The sequence below is a fragment of the Geotrypetes seraphini genome, chromosome 2 (assembly GCF_902459505.1).
Source record: "Geotrypetes seraphini chromosome 2, aGeoSer1.1, whole genome shotgun sequence".
Taxonomy (NCBI): domain Eukaryota; kingdom Metazoa; phylum Chordata; class Amphibia; order Gymnophiona; family Dermophiidae; genus Geotrypetes; species Geotrypetes seraphini.
In genome coordinates, this window is record NC_047085.1 from 416,979,916 (window position 1) to 417,000,267 (window position 20,352).

The 20,352-nt window shown below is 44.1% G+C and overlaps 1 protein-coding gene across 2 annotated transcripts in view; it reads left to right on the top strand.

Moving 5' to 3' along the window:
* LOC117354139 (serum paraoxonase/arylesterase 2-like) overlaps positions 1–20,352 on the top strand; it is a 70,105-nt gene that overhangs the window by 46,607 nt on the left and 3,146 nt on the right. The window contains exons 7-8 of one of the 2 annotated variants that reach the window (XM_033931093.1): positions 6,607–6,688; positions 19,574–19,702. In XM_033931093.1, coding sequence (XP_033786984.1) covers positions 6,607–6,688; positions 19,574–19,702 — 211 coding nt within the window. The remainder of the gene's footprint in view (positions 1–6,606; positions 6,689–19,573; positions 19,703–20,352) is intronic. The other variant, XM_033931094.1, reaches the window with a different exon arrangement.

Genomic DNA, 20,352 nt, shown 5'->3' on the forward strand with positions numbered 1-20,352 from the left:
TGGTGAAGCAAGCAGAGAGCGAATGAACTCCTGCATCAAATTCCTGTCTCATCACTGGTCTAATTTTTTGGTTGGGACAGGAATTTGATGTTCATTCGGGACAGTTCATTCGCTCTCTGCTTGCTTCACCAAGATTCTTTCAGTGATGTTTTTCAGTGGGACTTAATTCCTATGTCTCAGCTCCTGAGGAAGTTTTCGAAACAGAGCTCTGTCTAACTGTGACAGGAGCCCTCTGTGACTCAGATAAGTTTGCCTTTGGTGGATATTATTTGGGCACTATTGTTTATTTCGGAAATTTGAAAATATTTTGAACACTTGTATTTAACTGATCACTAGGGGATGGGTTTTTGATACACTATTTTTCCTTCTTTCCCCTTTCAGTACTCACACTGAACGTTTGTTTCGTTGGCAATTTTGATTGCAATTTTTATATTGGACTAGATGTTGTACAGGGCAAGACTTATGGTATTGAGGTTTATTAACCTGGTACTGGTCACCCATAAGTTTCCTGCCTAGGGCTTTAAAAGTATTTAATATTTATTATTTAACTTTTTGGCCCATTCTGATTTGTCCTTTATCAGTTATAAATTTTTGGTTATTGCCGCGTTTGTTCTGAGAGGGGATTTGAAGTCTTTGCCAAATTTTTGTTTTGCTTGTAGTTTACTAGTTCTGGCAAATTGTGGTTTGCTTTTGGCCTACTACTAGTATTGTCATTGAGGTCTTCTATCAATACAAAAATTAAAAAATAATTTGGGGGATGTTTATTACTATGGAATGTCAACTTTCCTAATTGGTCTCTGATGTTTGCTTTTTATTGCTTGAGATTCCTGACAGAAGAGATAGCAGCCATAAGAGTGTGGGTTAGTTTATAAAATATGAATATGCACATGAGTTCATGGAATAAAACTGGAAATTGGTGCTTGCCTCAGAACAGCTAATTTGTGCAGAAGTTTTCTGAGGGTGGGCGTCAATCTCTCTTTCTGGCCCTTTTAAAAGTAACTTCAAAAAGGTAGGCTTGTAGCCTAGATTTGAACTTTGAACCCCCATTCACCTGTTGAGTAGCCATGTTTGTTTTGATCATTCCCATAATAAATAGTTTGCTAATCTCTTATTTGTCCTGTTGGTCTGTTTTTGAATAGATCATAAGCTCTGTCAAGCAGAGAATGACTCTTATGTGTTTAGTGCATAGCTCTGTGTACATTTAGTAGGACTGTACAGATATGATTAGCAGTGGCAGTTGTACTGTCTGGATATTGCCACTGAATAACCATAGCCAGCTTCAGCTAGAGTTACCAAAACGTCCAGGAAAACCCAGTCATGTCCTCTTTTAAGAGGACTGTCCGGACACCTGGAGGGATTTCCAAAACCCAGCAGTTTGTCCGGGTTTTGAAAGTCCTCAGCTTGGAGGCTGCGCCTGGAAGCCTTTCCGCATGTGCGGCCATCAACATAATGACATCATACGCATGCATGCATGTGATGTTATTGCGTCAACGTCTTCGCATGCGCGAAGGCTTCCAAATGCAGCTTTCGAGCTCGGGAAAGTTCATGTGGGCACGGGGCTGGGGGAGGAGGTGGAGGCATAAGGCGGACTAAGGTGGAATGGGGTGGGGCCAGGCATCCTCTTTTTTTCAAAGAGGAAATCTGGCAACCCTAGCTACAGCTAAAGTTCTTCACCCCCTAAATTATTCCATTCTCTCAGGATTTGGAGCCCAAATGCATGACCTTGCATTTCTTAGCATTAAATCTTAGCTGCCAAACTTTGAACCATTCCTCAAACTTTCCTAGGTCCTTCCTCATGTTCTACTAGTACTACTATTGATCATTTCTATAGCGCTACTAGACGCACAGTCATAAAGAGTAAGAAAACAGTCCTTGCTCGAAAGAGCTTACAATCTAAACAGGCAAGACAGACAAACAAGATGTCATGGATACACTTAAGCGGAATGGTTAATCAGCTGGCTGGGTTGTAGGGCAGAGGGGAGTACAGACCAATGAAGCCATTGTGACATCACTGATGAGGTTGGCTCTTATTGGTGGAATGAGGCATTATGACATCATAATCTCAGCTCTGCTTCCCAAAGACAAACAGGATATCATAGATATAGTTAAGGGGAATGGTTAATCAGCTGGCTGGGTTGGAGGGCAGAGGAGTAGGGTTAAGGACTGAAGGCTATATCAAAAAGGTGGGTTTTCAGTCTGCTTTTAAGCAAGGGAAGGGGCCTGATGGACAAACTCAGGTAATTTGTTCCAGGCATAGGGGGCAGCTAGATGAAAGGAGCGAAGTCTGGAATTGGCAGAGGAGGAGAAGGGTAACGTTAAGAGTAACTTATTTGAGGAACGGAGTTCTCTGGGAGGTGTATAAGGAGAGAGAAGCGAGGAGAGATATTGAGGGGCAGCAGAATGAGCACACTTGTAGGTCAGCAATAAGATCTTGTACTGTATGTGATGGCAGATAGGGAGCCAGTGAAGTGACTTAAGGAGCAGGGTAACATGAGCATATAGAGGTTGGTAGAAGATGAGTCGCGCACCATCCGGGGTGTCTACTCTAGTGCAGATTTTGATATCATCCGCAAAGAGGCAAATCTTACCTGGCAGCCCTTCAGTAATAAGTAGCATATGCTACTGTTAATGCATGCTATTATACCACTAACTAATGCTATTTTACTACAGGTCCCACCAATGGTATAGTAAGGAAGTAGGGGGTCCACCCCGGGTGCAATGTTGATGGGGACACCAGCACCCCTCCTCCTCTCTGCCCTTCCGCCTTGTCCCACTCCCCCCTCGTCACACGCATGTCCCCCTTTCCTTACCCCGCTCCTCTAGTTGTTCACTGTTGCAAACACTTCAACATGTTCCTCGCAACTGCATCAGCTCTCCTGCTAATGATACTGCCAGATGCCGCGCATAGGAAGTGACATCAGCGGAAGAACCACTGGGGTCGTGAGGAGCACATCAAATCTGTTACGGTGCCAAGCAATTAAAGATCCAGGGGAAGGGAAAGGGGATGCACGTGGAGGGGGAGGAGCAGGGGTGGAGACAACGGTGGGGGAGGGGTGCCTCTCACTCTCGTTATGCCACTAGGTCCCACTTTATGCAACGGGACCTTATTACTAATAACACAGGTTAATGATATAATAGTGAGGGACATTTTTGAAAGAACATCCAAGTCAGAATTGGGACATCCTCATAACATTAAAAAGAAAAAAAGTCCATCTCAACCATTTTCGAACAAATATGTTGGTCTTTCCTGTTTGAAAATATGTGAGCATATCCAAAATGAACCTCCATTCTGGTATGTCCCTTCTGGATTCTATACGCAAGGTGTCCAATCCATTCCTGCGATGCAGGATTTGCAGAAATCCAACACTTTTCTCACCATGTATTTCTCCTAAGAGGGAGAGACGGAGCCACCTGCAGGTTCAATATCTGCAATCGAACTGCATAGGTCTTTCTGATCTGATCTGCTCTGCTTCTTTTTCTTAATTTTAGTGGCTTGGGTGCTGTGAGACCCCTGCGGTGGTCTTCTGCCAGAGGAAAAGAAGTCCATTCCAGACTGTTGCTTCATAGATAAACTTTGGTGAACCTATGGAGCCAACCTATTTTGTGCCACCTTCTTCGGGCTGGGAGCCCTTCTTCCCCTGGGAGCTAGCTTGCCTTCTGACCTTGTCAGAGGTTTAAGGGCAGGCTGGGTGTGTCCTAAGTAACAGACCCTCAGGGTTTCAGGGCACAGCTGCAATTCCCACCCCCAGTTGCATGGAGAGGTTGCAGGGGGGTGGAGGTTTCAGTCAGGGTCTGTCTGACTGGCAGTCCAAAGATCTGTTTAGGAAATCCCTGAAAACATATCTTTAGATGAGTTCACTTAGTACCGCGATGGGCTAATTAATTTGAAATCTTCTTTATGTCTCTATTGCTCTCCCTTTTTACACTAATTATGTAAACCGAGTCGAACCCCAGTATTTTGGGATGATTCGGTATATAAACCTAAGGATTGGATTAGATTGATTGCAGAGCAATGGGATGCCCCCAAGAGTTCTTTAAAGCTGACTAAAGCTATATCTAAGCTTTATCCTGTGGCTCCTGAATTTCAGCAGCTTTTTGAGCAGCCAAAGGTGGATTTCACAGTGGCACAGGTTATCAAGTGCATAGCCCTCCCTAGTAGAGTAGACATTATTTTGAAAAAGCTTTTCGATGTGGCTTCCTTGGGTCTAAATGCTGCTACAGAAGCCTCCTTTATGGCATGTGCATGTTACATGAGATTGTGTTAGATGCCTTCTGCGGAGGTGGATTCCTGTCCCCAGTTGGTGATGGAAGGCATGGATTATGTCGTGGATGTCCTCTATGATCTCATGTGAGTTCTCAATAAGGTCTCGGCATATGCAGTGTCGGGGTGCTGGACTTTTTTTGGATCCATCATTGGGCAGGTGATTCTGCCTCTAAAGTGATTGTGCAGACTCCACTTCAAGGGTCAGTTACTTTAACAAAAAGGTCTGAATAACCTCATGGACAGCGTAGCGGATTGCCGCCTTAAGTCTCTCCCTGAACACAAAAGTTGGCAATCTTCGGGAAGGAATCATCATTCCTTTTGCCCCTCCCACAGATTTCATCAGGGTCCCTTGGGATTTTCATCCCAGAGATACTGACCACGTTACAATTCCATTTCCAGATGTCCACAGGCATCAAGATCTCATTCCAGTGTGGCACCTAAAAAGTCTGGCAGAGCTTCCTCAGATCGGGAGCCTGTTCTCTTAGTTTAACAAGAGTGGGCTCAGACATCCTCAGATCAATGGGTGCTGGGCATCATTTGGAAGGGACACAAGATGGACTTTTTTCATCTCCCTCTGGATTTATTTCTGGACTTCCTGGCAGGTCGGCTAGAGAAAGAGTCAAAGGTTTGTGCTATCCTGCAGCGTCTCATGGACATCCGAGCAGTAGAGCCCATTCTGAAAAAAGAATCAGGCATAGGCAGATACTCCTTATACTTCATCATGCCAAAGAAAGTCGATAGACTTCAGGCTTGCAGGTGTCAGAAGCTTTTAGGTACACTAGGTATATGTCTGTTTCTGGAGAGCACACAATTTAAAGGGAAAAAAGGCTGAAGTGGGACTTGAACCTAGGTCTCCTGGTTTACAGTCTACTACACTGAACATTAGGCTATTCGTAGGGTTACCGGATGTCCAGATTTCCTTTACAGGACATGTCCGGGGGTCCGGATGGCTTTTCAAAACCCGACACTTTGTCCGGGTTTTGAAAAGCTTTCCTTCGGGCAGGATGAGAGCAGATAGCTGGGGGAGGGGGGGGGAGGTGGCAGGATTAGAGGCGGGGCTGGGGTGGGATCAGGGGTATGGTGGGGATGGGCGGCGGTCTAGGAGTCCAGATTTCCCAGACGGAAAATCTGGTAACCCTAGCTATTCCTTGCGCCTGCTTTCTGCTTTAAGATTGTCCATAATACCTGATGCTGTCATGCAGCCTGGTATTCCTTTCCAGTTTCACTTTCAGGAGAGAGGGAGAAGGACAGTAGCCAATGGAGGTTCATGAGGGGTCATGCCTGAATCCCTCCAATGACCAGCTGCTCAATCAAAGTATCTTTTTGTACCCTAGATGTGACAGAAATAGGTATACTGTAAATAAAAACCTCCTCCTGTTTTAAGCTTGGACATATTTATTCCTGTCCACTTATTGCTATTGTGTGTCCTAATTTTAGGCCCTCTCTAGTCCTACCCACAACACGCTCTCCTGCTATTTGGACACACTGCAGAGTAGGATGTCCAAATTCTACCATTCCAAAATTGCAATTTGGACATTTTTGACAAATGGATGTTTTGGGGTGGTTGTTGCTTTGTTTTTGCTATTTTGAGATATTCATTTGATTCTCGCATGGCAAATATGATACAGCTCATTCAATTCTTATGGAATGTATCGCATTCGCCGCACCAGTACTCACTACTGCAGTTTGTAAAAGGTACACACAATTGATGTAATGGATTAGTAGCCTAAGTCTGCAGTTACACACCTAACTCTAGGCACAAGTGCTGACGCTAGCTCATTGGGTGATATAAATGCTCGTACCTAAGTGTTGGTAGTAAGGCACAAAATTTCTAGTATTCTAGAACTAGTGTGGATATGTGCTAGTCATGCCTATGATCTGCCCATCCTCCCCCCAGATCCCCACCCCCTTGCAATTGGATGCTATGGATTTTGCCCAAATAATTTTTACAAGGGGCCGCTGAAAGGTTCTCAGCTCAACCAAGAGGAGAATGATGTGGAGCCATGAAACTTACAAGTTATTCCACACTTTTCTTGACACTTTTCATTTCATTTCATTTCATATCATTGAAACGAAAAGTGTCAAGAAAAGTGTGGAATAACTTGTAAGTTCCATGGTTCCACATCATTCTCTTCTTGGTTGGGCTGAGAACTTTTCAGCGGCCCCTTGTAGAATACCGACAAAGAGCAGTTATGCCTCTTAATGTTAATTATTGGTTAGTAATGGCAATTAGCCAATTATTAAATTAAGTTGGGGAGATATTTTTGTTCTATGAATGGCAATATATCAGGCCATATTAAAATTGACATGATATGAGCAGCTAATGCTGTTTCTTTTTCAAGGTATATTTATGTTGCTGATATTTTTGGTAATGATATCCATGTACTGAGAAAAAATCCTGACTGGTCTTTAACTCCTGTTAAGGTAAGAATGAAATTAAGTTTCTAAACTCGTATCCTTTCATGCTTTCTGGCAGTGGCGTACCTAGGATATGTAACACCTGGGGCCCATTGTTTATTGACACACCTGCCATCATTTTTGACACCCCACACCCCCCACCAATGTAAAAAAATATTTTTAGTAATGATCCCCCAGATGCAAGCCATGAGTGGGGTGCTCCCAGCCTGGGAGTCATGGTCCAGGAACTTCCCTTCTCACGGCCCAGTCCCAAGGCTCTGGATAGTCCCCATGGTCCAGCATGTTCCCAGCCTTCTCTCCTGTCCGATGGCCCTTTACCTTCCGTGAAGCTGAGAAAACTGCCGGCCTCGGCAGTGATTCAGCTACATTGCTCGTGGCTCCCCTTCCTGCTTTCCGTATCTGCCTATGCCACAATCCACCCAGGCAGAAACAGAAACTTGTGTCATTGGCAGACGCGGAAAGCAGGAAGGGGAGCTGCGGGCGATGTAGCTGAATCACTGCTGAGGCCGGCAGTTTTTTCAGCTTCACGGAAGGTAAAGGGCCATCGGACAGGAGAGAAGGCTGGGAACATGCTGGACCACGGGGACTATCCAGAGTCTTGGGACCGGGCCGTGAGAAGGGAAGTTCCTGGACCATGACTCCAAGGCTGGGAACACCCCCATCATGGCTTGCACCCGGGGCGGACCTCCCCCTCCTTGGTACGCCACTGCTTTCTGGTTACCCTAAAAAGGGCCTCAGTTTTCTACTGAAAAACAACCTCACTGCACCATGTACACCATGAGGTAATTGATATGTTGCTTGAAGGGATGTTGCAAAGATCCCACCGACCCGATCCTGCTGGGTGTGCGAGCTCCGCTCTGCACCCCCCCTCCCCCCCCCGCCCACAGCTTGCCGGGAGAGAGAACTCCTTACTTTAAATCCAAGCGGTGGGAACCAGCCATTGCCGCTGCAAAGACCCCACCGACCCGATCCTGCCGGGCGTATGAGCTCCGCTCCGCCCCCCCCCTCCCCTGCAGCCTGCCGGGAGAGAGAACTCCTTACTTTAAATCCAAGCGGTGGGAACTAGCCATCACCGCTGCAAAGATCCCACCGATCCGATCCTGCCGGGCGTATGAGCTCCGCTCCGCACCCCCTGCAGCCTGCCGGGAGAGAGAACTCCTTACTTTAAATCCAAGCAGCGTGAACGGCGCACAGCCGTTCGGCGTGCCGGCTAAGGCGCACGGCAAAGGCGCATGCGCCTTAGCACGCGCCTTTGCAAAGCGACACTGTGAGAGACACAAAAAACGCTGACCAAGAAACACACACCTCCCCAGCAGCCGACTCTCCAGCCCGCACAGAGCCCTCAAGAGAGCATTGCCGTATTTCCAATCCAGCAAGGTTGAGAGGTAAGGAGCCGCCTTTCTTCTCATCTCCCCCCTGACTCACAGTCTCCTCCGCAAGAAACCACTTCAGACCCTATCTCCACTATCTCACTAGCCCTACAGTCCCATTCCAGCTGGGTTGAAAGGAAGGAGCCACCTCTCCCCCCCCCCCCCCTCACCTCCCTACTCCACTTCAGCAGCCACTTCAGGCCACAACCCCAACAGGCCAACAACCCAACTTCCTCTCCATTACCCAACCCTTCTTCCTACGTCTAGGCGCCTCCAGCCCTCTTCGATCTCCCGCCTAATACAGCTCTTGCCTTACGGAGCCTCCATCCCGTGACCAGCTCTCAGTCTGAGGCAGAACTCCCCCTCACACAATAACACTATGGCATCCCGCACAACCAAACTCATGTATGTCCTCTTAGTGCTCTTCCCTGCTCTTAACAAACTGGAAAACAGCATGCTATCACATATCCCCAATTCCAATAGTGACAGCAACCTACAGACAGGTCCACCCATCCAGGAAACTCCATTTTCCAAGAAATCTGATAGAATGCCCCTTTGGCTACCCATGAAAGCATCCCACCCATGTGGGGAAGAAAACCACCTCCCAAGGCAAGGACGACAGCTCATAAATCCTCTCCTACACGAAGAAACCTCCTCCACCCAAAGTGTATCTCTAATCCTCACACAAAGTACACCTCAATATCATGTGCATACATGAATATAAAATCAATTGGCCCAAAGGCAAACTTAATAAAGGATTGGATAGTTAAAGAACAGCTAGGCTGCTTTTTCCTAGCCGAAACCTGGCTTACCTCTGACTCAGACCCAAGCATAACTGAATTCTGTCCCAAGGGATACAAACTTGAAATAGTCTGCCGAGAAAAAAAGCGAGGGGGAGGACTGGCCATCCTAGTAAAAAACAACCTAAACATAAAAGTCCTAGACAAACACTCCACCCCCCACTTGTATCTTCTAGCCTGCCAACTTTCCAGCGACTCATTCAAAGGCACCATAACTTGCCTCCTCTGCTATATAACACCAGGAAAATGGAATGCCACAAAACACGAACTTGAAGACTTCATCTTCCAGAACTCTTTAACCTCAACACATAACCTGCTCCTTGGTGACCTAGAAGACCACACCTCCAAACAAGTCGATGGTATACTCTTATACCTCAATGCACTTTCCTACCAAATTCTTAACCCCCAACCAACGCATGAAAAAGGCCACCAACTTGATATTGCTGCATAGATGACCCAACATCCCTATACACCAGATATTCATATCTCTAATGGGGCCTGGCACCCCTCCCTCTGGTCAGACCACTACAAATTTACCTTCAACATCAACTGGGCACAAAGCAAAAACAAACATGAACCCCACAAAACTTCCTTCAAAACCCGTCAAAAAATCGAACCCACCACATTCTGGGACAAAGCAGACCCCACAATCATCTCCATAGACCCTAAAGAATTCATATGCCAGTGGCGCACCTTAAGCGAAACAATCCTGAATGAGCTAGCCCCAATAAAATTAAAACACAATATCTGCAGGTCGTCTGACAAATGGTTCGATACCGAACTTCTCCAACTAAAAAGACACTGCAGACACCTCGAAAGAGTCTGGGAAAAAAAGAACCAAGAACACACCAAAGTAGCATGGAGAAGCCTAATAAAACAATACAAGATCAAACTTAATGAAAAACGAAAAGCTTACTACTCCAAACTAGTTGGCACAGAAGCCCCAGACACAAAGAAACTTTTCAAACTAGTAAAAAACCTCACCGATACCAAGCCATTCCTAGCCGCACAAGGAAACCACCCAACTAGCAGACCACTATAAAAGCAAGATCACTACAATCATAACCTCCTTCAACAATACACTAACACACCTCAACGAGATAATAATAAACCCTACAATAGGAGAAGCCATAGCAGCAGACAGGTCCTGGACCAACTTCCCAGCGGTACAATGGTCTGATATGAACCGACTACAAAAAATACAGCCAAGCATCATGCGACCTGAACAACTGTCCCTCATATCTGCTAACAAATGCCTCCCCCAAATTTAGAGTTAGCCTCATGCAATGGATTCAAACCACATTCACGGAAGGTCAATTCCCACAAGACCAAGGGGAAATCATAATCACCCCAATATTGAAAGATCATAAAGACCCTTCCAACTATAGACCCATCGCTTCAATACCATTATACGTTAAACTAATAGAAGGTCTTGTTGCACAATACCTCACCAACTACCTGGAAGACCACAACCTACTTCACCCCACATAATCAGGGTTTAGAACCAACCACAGCAGAGACACTACTAGTATCTTTACTAGATATAGCCTGACAGCACCTTAGCAAAGGAAGAAGGATGCTGATAATTCAACTCGACCTCTCTGCTGCATTTGACCTGGTGGATCATACTTCTTCAGATACTAGAAGCCATAGGGATCTCAGGCGGGGTATACAATTGGTTCCAAGGATTCCTCAAAACAAGAACATACAGAGTAAAACCAAATGATCTTATATCAGACCCCTGGTCTAACCCCTGTGGAGTACCTCAAGGGTCACCACTGTCGCCCATGCTCTTCAACTCTTCATATCCTCCCTTGGTACCATTCTAGACAACCTAGAAGTAACTTCATTCAGCTACGCAGATGACCTAACCATACTCCTCCCCTTCGATTCACCAGATCCCACTTCAACAGACAACCTGAAAAAAAACACTAGAAGTAGTGGAAAAAATGGATGATAGACCACAAATTGAAGCTGAACTCGGACAAAACAAAATTTCTATTGCTTGAAAAGGACAAAACCCCATCCATAACTGAATTAGAAATAAATGCCACCAAATACCCCATACAGCCCGCTCTCAAACTCCTAGGAGTGACGATAGATAGATACTTCACTCTGCAGGTCCAAATCAACAAGACTACCTGTACTCAAAAAGCATTTTTAACCATGCACAATCTATGAAAAATAAGAAAATTATTCAACAAAGAGCAATATAGACTCATAGTCCAATCCCTAGTCCTAAGTCTAGTGGACTACTGCAATATCCTCTACCTACCATGCCCCACAAACTTAATAAAACAATTACAGACTGTACAAAACACAGCCCTCAGACTGATCTATTCACTTGGAAAATTTGACCACATCACCAACGCCTACCTAGATTCACATTGGCTACTTATACAAGCTAGAAATTAAATTAAAATTATATTGTCTATTATTCAGAGTAATAAACGATACTGTGCCTACCCACCTAAACAATCGCCTAAATTGGAACCTCTCATCCAGACAAAGGAGAACCCAGTCCCCATTTTCCTACCCCCCATTCAAAGCAACTCAGCGCAAAAAGATGTATGACTACCTACTAGCAACGCAGGCAGCAAAACTAGACCCCTTCATCTCCAACCTGTTGACAGCAACAAGTGACTTCAAATCATTTTGAAAAGAAATCAAAACCCTGCTATTCAAAAAATTTATCCAGTTATCTTAACTCTCCCCGTATCCTTCCCCCTCCCCTGTAAAATTCCCCCTCAATTCTCCACTCCTCCTGTAATTTCCCCCTCAATTCTCCACTCCTCCTGTAATTTCCCCCCTAAGACTCAACTATATAACCAGCCCCCTATACTGTAATTATCCTGTAAATGTCCAGTTTTCTTCTGATGTAATCCTTAACTTTCTACTTATCTTGTAATTTCTCCCCAAGACTCAATTATGTAACCAGCTCCCTAAATTGTAATTTTTCCTGGAAATGTCCAGTTATCTTCTGATGTAATCCGCCTAGAACTGCAAGGTACAGGCGGAATAGAAGTCAGTAATGTAATGTAATATCTGTGTGACAACCTTGAACATTATGGAATAGATGCATAATTTCTCTTACAATGCAGAGTAACTGGCAGATACTTCCAAAATAATGACCTTCATTGTATTGTGTGCTCTTGCATTGGTTTACAGCACACAATTTTGTAACATAGCTGCAAATGTTCTTTGGTTTGTCTGACTGATAGATCTGGAGGCCGATTTTCATTTGACCACATAACTACATTTTTTATCAATAATATTTTTATTAGATCACAATGCATTATATATACAATAAATGACTTTCAAGGTGATAAAACACCAGAAATTCAAGTACATAATGTAAGAAAACCGTCAATATTCAATTTCTTAATTCAAACTTCTGTCCCTCCCCCTAATAAGCACACAATCCACTTATCAGCACTAATGTTATAGGTCCACGTCTATTAGCTCACGTTAAATTCACTCCAGTTAAAAGCAAACACGTTCTCACGTTGATGATCCACGTGTTTCAGAACAGCAGTCTAGTCCTGGCCAGGTGTTCAAATTTTCGAAACTACATCATGGCATCTCAAGGAGATAAACCCTTGTCTGAACTTGTCCAACACGCTGATCAAAAGTCATTGTCCTTGACTGAACATGTTCACCACGCTGGAAATAAGTCATTGTGTTTGGCTGAATGTGTCGATGTCTTAAAGAGACTTGACCAAAACGAAAGTCAGGTCGCCATTGCAAAACAGCCATTGAAAAAGAGCGTCCATTCTAGAACTAGAACTCGGATTCACAAAAAAAAAAAAAAAGCAAGTCATATCGAAAGACTGGAAATGGAAAATAATTGGGAAGGCTGGAGATGTTGAACAGGCATTGCTGGGATGGTTTGCTGAAGCTAGAAGTCATCAACTACCTATCAGTGGGCTTTTGCTGATGGAGAAAGCAGCACAGCTATCCGAAGAACTTGGTGTAGAAGACTTCAAAGCAACAAATGGATGGCTGGAGAGATGGAAGGTTCGTAATGGCATAAAGTTCAAGAAGCAGCATGGTGAAAAACAAGACGCTGATGAGTTTGGTGCAGAAAGATGGGTCATGGAAGTGTTGCCATCAGTCATTGGTGGATATGAACCATGCAACGTTTTCAGTGCCGATGAGACGGGCCTGTACTGGCATGCCATCCCTGATGGAACATTGGCTTTCAAACGCTGTGAAACTGTTGGCTTCAAGGTGCCAAAGGAGAGATTAACATTGCTGCTAAGTTGCAATATGGATGGTAGCGAAAAGCTAGAGCCACTGGTGATTGGGAAGAATCAAAATCCTCGGTGCTTCAAAAACATTAAACGCCTGCCTGTGAATATGAAAGCAACAAGAACACATGGATGACGGCGACACTGGATTGAATGGTTGCAGAAGCTTGACAATCTGATGAGAAGATGCAGGAGACACATTGTAATGCTGTGTGATAACTGTGCGATAATGCTGTGTGATAACCAACATCAAACTCATGTTTCTGCCACCAAACACAACATCTTTGATCCAACCTATGGACCAGGGGATAATCACCAACCTCAAACACCATTACAGGTCATCCAACTAATGGACCAGGGGATAATCACCAACCTCGAACACCATTACAGGTTGCTTATCCTAAGATATGTGATGGCAGTGATGGATGCAAGCACGGAATCTATCCCCAGAGCTGCTGAGCTCGTGAGAAAAATGACGGTGCTTGACGCTCTTCACATGGTACAGGAGGCATGGAGTCGAGTCTCATCATCTACGATTTCCAATTGCTATCGACAGGCAAGCTTCGTTCACGCACCGGATGAGATGACTGAAGCAGACGCTTCGTCCACTGAACTCCCAGTTGGACTTTCGCCACAAGAGTTTGAGCTGTATGTCGCTGTTAACAATAATGTGCCCACATCATCTGACAGCACTAATTCCGATATCTGTACAGTCATAAAGGACACTGCAGACAACCAAGAGTCTGATGAGGACGGAGATACTGTTGCATTCATCACGACTAATGCAGAGATTGTTTCCTTCTCAGACGCGCTGAGGACACTACACACGCTGCGTGCATATCTGGAGATAAATGGATGTCACAACTATGGCCAGTTTTACAGCATCAGTAGTCAGATACACAGTATGAATTGTGCAATCTGCGTTTAGAAAACAATGACTGATTATTTCAGTAGAATGCTAGTTTTAAAAAAGGTTTACAGTGCTGTTTCTAAAACTGTAGAATTATTTTGTATGTGTTTTATGCTAAATAAAAGTGTGGTTGCATTTGACTACAGCGTACTGTGATTTTTCATGACTAAAAAGTGGTACTCTTAAGTGCACGTCGCCAGCCAGTCCCGAGGCCTTGCACTTAAGCGGAGTTGACTGTACTGCGAACAAAGTTGCACGAGCGAATCTGTACATGTTGCCAATTTGCAAGCACAACTTAATTAGTTAACAAACCAACCCGTGCCAACAATTGCCAATTAACAAACAACTATTGGCACTAATTAGCACAAATTGAAATTTTTCACGCAGAACTTTCTAAGCGTATTCTATGAAGTGGTGTACTTAAATTATACACATTACTGCTAACTACAGCTTTATAAAAGGGCCCTAAGGGAAGCATTTTGTTCTATTGCAGGAACCTGTTTTATAAAAGTGCTTAGACTCTTAATTTGCCTTAAAAAAAACCCAAAAAACCCCAACGCACATTTTGAGAGATTTGTATAGAAGCTCTGTTAAGAGTATTGCAGGTCTCCATCCCACTAAAGTACAATGCAATTCTGTAAAGGAATGCCTAGATGTAAGTGGCCTGATGCAGCATTTGGGCATCCAGATTCCATTGTAGAAAACTAATGTAAACCAGCATCAGTATACCTAAATACAGGTCTGTGAAGATAATGTATAATAAGACCTTAAATATATATCATCCCTGGAAATCGAATAATTGATGACAAAAGGATGAAAGGGAAGATAATGCAATGAAAAAAATTATTAAACAATTAATTCTGATTAAACTACTAGCTATATCATGGCCATCATAGCATCTAGTAAATAAAGTTTAGATCAATAATTTCTAGAAACTATATATATATATATATATATATATATATCTCATCGTAAAGATGTTAATTCTAAATCATAATCCCTATTAAGTGTCCAAAGCAAACAGTGATGGACATATCATAAATTATACAGACTTCAGTCTTTGGAACCTCTTATGATATATACCATTCCAGGTTCCTGTCTTATATGTTGTTATAATCATTTATGTCCACCACCCCCTACCAAAAAGTTTTTTTTGTTATTTTATTAGTATTCAACCGCTTGATTTTATTCCCTAATAAATTATCGCTAATTTTAATATTAAAATATATGAAATTTTTAAAAATAAATAGGTTAAATAGAACAAAATAATGAAAAACATAAAACATTAATTGATGTTAATGTGCTGAATTCATATTGATCTGAAAGGATTCTTTTTAAAATTTCAATAAATTTATAAAGAACTTTTTTTAAAGTGCATAGAGTGCCTGTAAAGAAATTTTGAGAGTGGAGACCTAAATTAGTTAACTATGAAATATAAATATGAATTTATCTAATCAAATAAGTATACCAAAATATGCGAGTGCCTATAAAAATTTATTAAGTTTAAATAAATTATGTGCAAAACAGCTGATACTTGAAGAAAGGGGAAGAAAAGAGGCAACACTTAGCTTATCATAAGGTGGAACCTGCCACCATCAACGTTGATATATTAGAAACTCCCGACGCCTTTTCTTTATAGGGGCGTTTCGACCCTAAACCGGGTCGAAGAAGAAGACCCAGTTTAGGGTCGAAACGCCCCTTTAAAGAAAAGGCATCGGGAGTTCTGTAATACATCAACGTTGATGGTGGCAGGTTCCACCTTATGATAAGCTAAGGGCTCCTGTTATCAAGGCGCTACGGAGGTTAGCACGTCGGACATTTCATCACGTGCTAACCCCCGCGGCAGCCTAAAATCCTAACGCCTCGTCAATGGAGGCATTAGGTACTAGCGCGGCAGGCGGTTTAACGCGCAGTATTCCATGCGTTAAACCGCTACCGTGCCTTTGTAAAAGGACCCCTAAGTGTTGCCTCTTTTCTAGAAATTATTGATCTAAACTTTATTTACTAGATGCTATGATGGCCCTGATATAGCTAGTAGTATAATCAGAATTAATTGTTTAATAATTTTTTTCATTGCATTATCTCCCCTTAAATATAGGTCTGTGGCAGGGCATGCCTCAATGTGGCGAGCAACGCACACAGTGCATAGTATTCTATAAGCAGTGCATATAATTAGGAGACAATCTCCACCCGATCCAACTGATTATGCACTTTGCCACTTATTACTACTATTTATCATTCTATAGTGCTGAAAGGCGTACACAGCGCTGTACATTTAACATGCAATACACCACTGTTTCTCAACTCGGTCCTTGGGAACTTTCTTGCCACTCAGGTTTAAAGGATATCCACATTGACTATGCACACAGGAAATTTGTATATAGCGGTGGCTGTATATGCAAATAAAGTGTATACATAGTCATTGTGGATATCCTGAAAACTGAGTTGAGAAACACTGTAATAGATGGTCCCTGCTCAAAAGAGCTTACAATCTATTGTAATTTGGACAGACAGGACATAAAGGAGTTGGGGAGTTTCTTGCACAGAGAATAATAGGATGCACATAAGTATCTTATGGTGAGTGAGAGTTAGGAGAAGATAAGTGAGGAGGGATATTGCGGGGCTACAGAGTGAATGCACTTGTAAGTCAGTAAGAGGAGTTTGAACTGTATTCAGAAATGGGGAGCCAATGAAGTAACTTGAGAAGAGTAATGTGAGTATGGCAGCACTGGTGGAATATAAGTTGTGCTGCTGAAAAGTGCTGTCCGATTCACGATTCGAATCAGTTCACTGATTCACTTCGGGTGAATCAATTTGAATTGATTTAAAACAAAAAAAAATTGGCTTCCCGATTCGGCTTACCCTCCCCCCTCGACCCCTAAAGCAGGAGCGGCAGCGCTTCTCTTGCTGGCCAGCTGCTGCCACTTTAGAGGGGGAGGGTCAATCGGGAAATGCTGGCGTCCGGGTTCCCCTCCTGGCGTCCGGCTTCCCCTCTGGCCTCCCGCACACTATTTACCTAATAGGAGCAGCCTGCAGAAAAGATCGCGGTGCTAGCGATCTTTGCAAACTGCTTCAGAGCTGTTTCCTTCGCCGCGATCCTGCCTCTGACGTCAGAGGAGGGGTGTAACTGTGGCAGAGGAAACAGCTCCGAAGTAGTTTGCAAAGATCGCTAGCACCGCAGTCTTCTCTGCAGGCTGCTCCTATTAGGTAAATGGTGCATGGGAGACCAGGGGGATCCCAGGCCTTCTAGGGGGGTGCAGTCCTTCGGGGTGGGGGGTGGGAAAGGTCTTGGGGGGGTGCAGGTCTTCAAAGGGGGGGACAGGCCTTCAGGAATGGTGGCACAGGCCTTCAGGGGTGGGGTGCAGGCCTTCAGGGGGAGGTGCAGGCTTTCAGGGGGACAGGCCTTTAGGGGTGGGGTGCAGGCCTTTAGGGGTGGGGTACAGGCCTTCAGGGGTGGGGTGTAGGCCTTCAGGGGGAGGACAGACCTTCAGGGGAGGGGGGCACTGGTGTAGAAGTACACGGAGGGAGGGAGGGAAGGGGGGGTTCAAAGAAACATGCATATGAAAGGGTAGTTGAATAAAGGTGGATCTGTGGATGGAGACAAAAAAAAAATAAAGATGCCAGATCTCCAGGGGAGGGAAGGGAAATGGAAGGGGAGGACAGAGATGGCAGATGGATGGTTAGCATGGAGAAAGAAGAAAGAAGGAGACCATGGCAAGCAAGTTATCAGAAGACAACCAGAGCCTGGAACCAACAAGATTTGAACAATGACCAGACAACAAAAAGTAGAAAAAATAATTTTATTTTCTGTTTTGTGATTACAATATGTCAGATTTGAAATGTGTATACTGCCAGAGCTGGTGTTAGACTGCAAATGTGAGCTAGGATTTAACAGAGAGAGGAAAAGTCTTTTTTGTTTATTTTATTTACACCACAACGCCAGTATGGTTAGGAGAAGGCAAAGGGGGTGAATAGGCTATAAAATAAACCCACCAGGATGTTTGAAAAAAACACCTAATTGGGCAGGAAAATTGAATCGAAAAACCAATTCAATAGGCTGAATTGAACTGAATCTAAATTTTATTTTTCCTGCTGAATATTGAGTGGATTGAAGGGGAGAGAGATGGTTGAGCAGAAGACCTGAGAGAAGCAAGTTGCAGTAGTCTAAGCGAAAAGTGAAGAGAGTGTGGATAAGGGTTTTGGTAGTGTGCTCGGAAAGGAAAGGTCGGATTTTGGTAATATTATGGAGGAAGAAGTGACAGGTTTTAGCGGTTTGTGAGATATGAGCGAAGAAGAAGAGAGAGGAGTCAAAGATGACTCTTGAGTTGCAAGCTGACAAGACAGGGAGGAGGAGAGTGTTGTCCTCAAAAATAAAGAACTGGGGGGGAGGGTGTTGTAGCGGAATGATAAGGACTTGGTCATAGTTATATTTTAGATGGCAGTGAGTTATCCAGGCAGCAATGTTGGACAGGCAGGCTGAGACTTGGGCCTGGATTCCTTTAGAGACATCTGGTGTGGAGAGGTAGATCTGGGAATCATCAGCAAAGAGGTGATGCTGAAAGCCATGTGAGGAGATCAGAGCACAGAGAGAGTGGGATACATGGAGATAGCCCAAGACACCAATGGAGAAAAGGAGATAGCCTTGAGGTACACCAATTGACAGTGGAATAGCAGTGGAGGAGGATCTGCCATTGCATACACTGAAAGTGCAATGGGAGAAATAGGAAGAAAACCAGGAGTGAACAGAACCCTGGAATCCCAGTGAGGACAGCGTATCGAGGAGTCGGTGGTGGTCAAGAGAATCAAAGGTAGCAGATAGAACAGTTCATTAGAGACTTTAGCAAGGGCATGGAGTGGAATGGAGTGGGCAAAAGCCTGATTGAAGTGGGTCAAGAATAGCTTGAGATGAAAGGAAGTCCAGGCAATGGCAGTGAGCAGCACATTCAAGTAGCTTGGATAAGAAGGGGAGAAGGGACATGAGTGATAGTTGTACAAGGATATGGGGGGTCTATGCAATATATAATATATAAAATAGAATGGAAATACGCATATGTGGCACTTTTCCTTCACTTTCACATGCAAAATGCATGTTGTTATAGGCACCTAGTTACAGAATTGCTTTGAATTTTTGTAGCATACATACCAAGGCAAAAATAAAATGTTATCTTAGAATTCAGTCTCTAGTGTACCAAGGGCCAGTGGCTGCGAACATGCGATCCCATGACTGCTCCATATACTCCACACACTCACACTGCCTGGAGGAGAGGGGTGCTCTGGCAGGAAGAAGGGGGTGATCCACTCTGGGTGGTCACCAAGCCAAGTATGCCACTGACTTTAGTGGACATCCAGGAATATTCCCTCTACATTATTTGGGTCATGCTTTTCCAACTGCAATACAGTGTCAGCCTGAGTGACCTTCATGACCCAAATAATGTGAATGGCTGTGTAGAAACTCTGGCCAGTCTAGAAACAATCTCGAGAATCTACAGTCACCATGAACAATTGTAATCACTTTATTACAGCTTTCCATTCACTTTTTTCTTCTTTTTTTGTTCAAAAAGGTGCTGCATCTGGAGTCATTTCTAGATAACTTATTTGTTGATCCTACCACGGGAGACATTTGGTCTGGATGTCATATTAATGCCTTTAAATTATTTTTCTATGACCCCGAGGACCTTCCTGGATCTGAGGTCTGTTTGTTATTTTAAAAACTTAATTTCTTTCAAAGGCAGGTTCCACTTTGTAAATTAAACTGAACAGAAACCTTGTTGGCTGTTATGCAAAATTCTTGATGTTTGCTTGGCACCTCTGACATCAAAACCTACCTTCCCTACTGTTTTCTGATTCTTATTCTCAAATACTGTATATACTCAAATATAAACCATGATTTCTGGGCTGCTTCCTCCTCATGGACCTGTTGCAGGCCTTCCTTGGGCCTGCCTTAAGCCCTGGTGGTCCAGCGGTGAGCCAGGACAGAAGCAGTCCCACCCCGCCTCCCGTACCTGTAAAATATACCTTGAAAGCCCTGGTGGTCCAGCAGTGAACCGGGGCAGGAACAATCTTTCTATGCTCCTGCCCCGTGCAGAACTGCTATCGAAAATGGGTGCTGTGAATTCCTGCAGCAACCTTGGAAAACCGTGGGAACTTACGGCAGCCATTTTTGATAGGAGCTCTGCATGGGGCAGAACCATAGGAAAAGCACTCCTGCCCCATTTCACTGCTGGACCACCAGGGCTTTCAAGGTAGGCTCTACATCCAGGAGGAAGGAGGCAGGAGGAAGGTGGATGTCAGTGGAAGGTGGAAGGAGTCAGCCACGACAGGATGTGGAAGGGATCACTTC